The sequence below is a fragment of the Microtus ochrogaster genome, chromosome 8, assembly GCF_000317375.1.
Source record: "Microtus ochrogaster isolate Prairie Vole_2 chromosome 8, MicOch1.0, whole genome shotgun sequence".
NCBI lineage: Eukaryota > Metazoa > Chordata > Mammalia > Rodentia > Cricetidae > Microtus > Microtus ochrogaster.
Window position 1 is genome coordinate 14,807,204 of NC_022015.1, and position 5,018 is coordinate 14,812,221.

General features: G+C 52.2%; 1 protein-coding gene across 1 annotated transcript in view; it reads right to left on the minus strand.

Moving 5' to 3' along the window:
* Sdr42e2 (short chain dehydrogenase/reductase family 42E, member 2) overlaps positions 1-5,018 on the minus strand; it is an 18,797-nt gene that overhangs the window by 7,330 nt on the left and 6,449 nt on the right. The window contains exons 7-9 of the mRNA XM_005351173.1: positions 2,986-3,068; positions 1,284-1,421; positions 232-297 (exon numbers count right to left, since the gene is read on the minus strand). Of these exons, the coding sequence (XP_005351230.1) occupies positions 232-297; positions 1,284-1,421; positions 2,986-3,068 (287 nt within the window). The remainder of the gene's footprint in view (positions 1-231; positions 298-1,283; positions 1,422-2,985; positions 3,069-5,018) is intronic.

Sequence of the window (5,018 nt, forward strand, 5' to 3'; positions counted from 1 at the left end):
CTCTTTGAGTGGAACAAACCGGAACTGCCATTGGCACAGCAGTACAAGATAGCCCCTCCACCATTAGACCCGGGTTCTGTGCTCCCTTACCACATAGGCCTGGTCCTAGGGAGACTGTGTTGTTGAGAGAGGACACGATTTTCAGAGATGGGTTTGGTGGTAGGCAAGGAAGCAAGGACAGAGGATGGGATTTTAGAGACTCGCTCTGAGCTAGGGGACCAGAACACTCACCAGTGGGGCCATCCACTCAAAGAGGTTGACGCTCTCCCCGTCGTTGACGTAGTATGCCTGCCCGCTCTGAGGGTGACAGGAGAGAAGGGTGCAGTCAGATGCCTGCCCACAGCCTGACTCCTGACTCTCAGCTGTTGCTGCAGCCCTCTTGTTCTCTTGAGCAGTTCTGGGGACACCTAGGTACACCTTAGTAAGGGCTGTGACTGGCCTGGCAGAAATGACGAACTTCTAGAGAGATGTGGACACTGGGCCAGGTGTCTGTCAATCTGACCATCAGACTATTGAAACAACAGACCCCCGGAAAAATGGGGATTTCTACAGGAATCTCACACTGGAAAAACCAAAGCGCTGCAGCCATAGGAGCGCTTATCTCTACAGCTTACAGGATGAGAGCCAAGACCGTTTGGGGATGAATCGGTGGTGAACAGGACCATACCTTCCTTGACTGGGACTGCCAAGATGTGCGCATTCTTGGAACCCTATTAAAGTTTAATCTCACTTTAGGATTCCAAGATGGACTGGGGCCTTTTGTCCCTCTTTTCATTTTTACTATTAACTTGACTTTTGTTTGTTTGTTTTCAAGACAGGGTTTCTCTACATGGCCTGGTCCTGGAGGCAGGCTGGCTTCGAACTCACAGAGATCCACCTGCCTCTGCCTCCTAAGAGCTGGGATTAAAGGCATGCACCACCACTGCCCAGCCTAATTTGACTCTTATAATTGGCTTCTAACGGAGTGATTGAACTTAGCTTCTTAGGGTACAGATTGTGGAGGACTCAAGTTTGGCAACAGGTCCACCACACTGACAAGCCGTGTGACTCTGATGAACTCAATGTCATTGTACTTCAGTTTCTTCAGCAAGATGAGAATTATCATGACACACTTTCATCTGAAGCTGTGATGTCACCGGGTCACTGTGAAGAGCTAATTACCCTCTCTGAAGCTTCTGCCCAACCCAGTGACCCTGGGACTCCTGTGGTCTGATTCTCCTTGCTTGCAGCCTGCGGAGGTGGGGGGAGTAGGGGTGGGGGCAGGGATGTCGGAGGATACTCACAGCCACATAGCCCTTAGCCATGGTGAGGGCCTCAGCGGCCAGCATGTGCGCCTGCACCAGATTCTGCACGTGGACCCAGTTCATGCGTGTCCTGCGGTCCCCAAATCGGAACATAAAAAGTCTCTTCTTGATGTGGCTCTGGTGCAGGGGAGAGGACAATGCAGGCTCACCGGGGTGCTTTACACTCTATCTACACACTCCCAGCTTCCGATCAGCAATGGGCTAGACTCCAGCTCCATGTCCCAAGTCCTCTGGACATCTCTGCTTGCTTGTCTCACAGATGACCTTGGGCCACCTTGATCTTCCTAACTTCTCTCACGCCTCACCCTCAAAACATTTGCAAACCCAGTTGTCCCGACTATCACATCCCTTCAGAATTCGACTGCTTTCCTTCCCCAGGGCCACACCCATCTCTCACCTTGGGAACCACAGCAGGTCCATCTACCCAGCCATACCTGGCCCTGTTCCGGTGCCTACAGAGTCACATGGGCTGTGATGATGAACACAGAAATGTTGACACCACCTGCTCCACAGCCCTTCTAGACCTGGCCCAGCTACTCCACAGCTTCCCCTCCTACTGACCTCCTCTCCGGCTTGTGCCACCGTGACCCCAAGGCTGTCTGGGCGCTCCTGGACAATCTTGGGGCTTTTGGAGAGTTGCCCCCTGTCTGGCGGCTCTTCCTCCAAAAGCCTGCTTGACATGCTTGGCTCCTTCCCCCTCTGGAGGCTTAAAAACCTGGCCTTCTCCAAGAGATTTACCCAACTTCCCTGGGAGCCCAAGCCCCTTACCCCACCCACTTTTTCTTTTCTCCTTTTGTGCCTGGCACCTTCCAACAATTTTTATAATTCAGCACGTGAGTCTATTTTAATCTCTTTCCTGGTGTGAGAACAGAGGCCACAGAGAGGCAGGGACTGTCTGCTTTGTTTGCTGCTCTGAACAGTACTAAGCACAGTAGTAGTTCAATTAAGTGTTGAAGTGGGGGAAGAGCCACTGTGGTTTAGCAGCATCATTTACGAAGGCGACAAAGGGCTATTTGAAGCGGCTCTCCCCAGATGACCTCCCGCGGTGCCCCATGGCCTTGTACTCTCAATAGCTCCAGCTTAGATCTTGCTGCACTGTGACCTGACTCACATTTGGTCCACCTCAAGTGGCTCATTCACTTGGCATTTGCTTTCTCTAATCATCACAGCTCATCAGGAAATCCCTTTTCCTCCTTCCAGGCACTCCAGGCATCTCTCCCTTCAGGAAGTCCTCCCGGGGTCTTCCCTGCCAGGCCCATTTTCTCTTGCATCTTTCTCTCTACTTAGTGATCTGTCCCCCTGACCAGGCTGTGAGGACACTGGGGCCTAGAGCCCCTTGCAACTGGATTTCTCAGTACCCAGATTTTTCTAGAGTTTTCTGGCATGAAGAACCTTCACTGGCAGCCTGGTATAAACTGCTGCCTTGGGGTACCTTGGGGTCTCTCTGGGGTCATAGCTCTCTTTCTTCCTGTCTTGAACAGAGGCCTGGATGGCATACTGAGAGCTTTGACCCTCGTAGGTCTGAGGACGATGAACTGGTAGGTGTCGGGGTGGCCTCCCAGCATAGAGAGTCTCTGGCTGGGACACTGCCCCTAGACAGGGACCATGGTCCAATCAGCATGCACAACACATCAACCTGACTCCTTCTGCCTCTGGTCCTTGGAAGGCTGGGAGGACGTACCGCCACCCGGGGTAGGTGTCTCTGTTCTTCAGGGCCATAGATCCCTGGGGGGCGGAGCACACAGGTGCGCAGGGTGCCTCCTCCTAGGACACAAGAAAGGGTGGTCGGGGGCCTGCAGAAGAGTGGCACATGGAAGCTCGGGAGTCCACAGCACACGGGGATGGGAGCTCAAAGTCCACCACACTTCCTGCTCCTCATCTGGCATGGAAGGTCCCGTATAGCACTCTGTGCTGCTAGCACCCCAATTTCTTTGGGGATCCCCCTCCCCCATAGAGGTGGCTATACATGGTGTCCTTAGATGTTCTCACTGGAAGTGACTCTCAGCATCATCAGAATTAGGACCACAAACACGGAGGGCACTGACCACAAGCTCCTGCCAGCCAGGGCCCTTGAACTATTCATGGCCCGTGTTTCCTAAACCAGGTGGCCGTTTTTCTGCAAATCTGTCTTCCAGGTACCTCTGCAGTATGTTCCCTTTCCCCATGAACAAGCCAAGCCCAGAGACTTCCATCTCTACGAAATATCCCTCCCGTTACAATGAAGTCCAGAGTCACAGATGATAGGGTGGTCTCCAAACGTCACGTTTGCATTCTAGAACCTGCCAATGTGGCTGCTTGGAAAAGGGCCTTCAAGCTCGTAATTACGGATATTGGTGAGCTGATGGCATCGGAGATTTTCAGCTGGGTCTAATCCAATTACAAGTGTCTGAGAGAGACCAACAACGGACAAAGAAGCCACATGGAGGTAGAAGCAAGGGTTGGAGTTTTACAGTCATGAGCCAAGGGTCACCTGGGGCCACCTGAAGCTGGAGGAGACAGAGGGCCCCTTCTCCAGAGCCTGCAGAGAGAGTTCTGTCCGCTAATACCAGTTAACACCAGGATCCCAGGCTCTGGCTTTTAGATGGTAAGAGACTGTTCTAAACCACTGCGGGAGTTGCAGGTGTGACAAGGCACCGTGACCTACATATTAGGGCTCTGGCACCTGGCTCAAGTGAGGGTTGTCTCAGACTAGCCTGGATCTCAGGCTACTGCAATCATCGCTGGTCACCATGGTCAGCCTCCTGGAAGGCGGGTGTCAGCTGAGCTTTTCTGTGGCCTATAGCTAAGTTTAAACTCTAGGTTCCTAGGGGCATGGTGGAGGGAGGTCAAGTTGCAGTCAATGGTGGCCAATGGGACACTGGGTAGCCACGTCAGAGATGGGCAGGCCTAGGGTATCCATGACTCTTCGGAGCATTGAAAGGTGGGGATGTGCTTCTAAATAACCCCCAGCCAGAGGATTAGGTGTCTGGCCTGGCGGTAGGTGAAGAGGGCTGTGCCCTGGCAGAGAAGGGAATTCACCTGCATCAGATCAAACCCTGGGGGAACACAGCGGCTGTGCCCACCAGGGCCATGGGTCAAGGGCTGACAGACTAAGCAGTGAGAGCAGGGTACTGTAGGGAAAGGAGTCCTCAGACAGGAACTCAGACAGGAACTCAGACAGGAACTCAGACAGGAACCTGGGTGGCTGCCTCTGGAGTAGCACAGTGGGGAAGGCCTAGATTTCGGGGCTAAGACTCCCCTGGGCTTTGATTCTAACTCTACTGCTCAGTGCTGTGTGACTTTGGGCAAAGCCAGCTACCCGTCTCTGTTTCCTTATGTGTAAACTGGAGACTGCAATTTCAAGCCTCTCTCGTTCCCCAAATCCCATTGGTTCCCACGTTTGCTTGTCTTCTTCAGTGCTACTAGAAGGGCTGAACACGGGGCTTCATGCTAAGCAGGCTCCATACCTCTGAGCTACATCCAGGCCTTTTAATTTAATTTAATTTTATTTTATTTCTTTACTCACCCACTCATTTATTTATTTATTTTTACTTTTTTTTAAGGCAGGGTCTTGCTATATAGCCCAGGTTGACCTTGAACTCACTCTGTAGCCCAGGCAAGCCTTAAATTTGTAATCTTCCTGCCTCAACCTCCTGAGTAGCTAGTATGTGAGGACTTTGCTACCAGACCCAGACCCAGGCAGATAAATTTCTCCTTCTCTTCCTTTATTTTTTA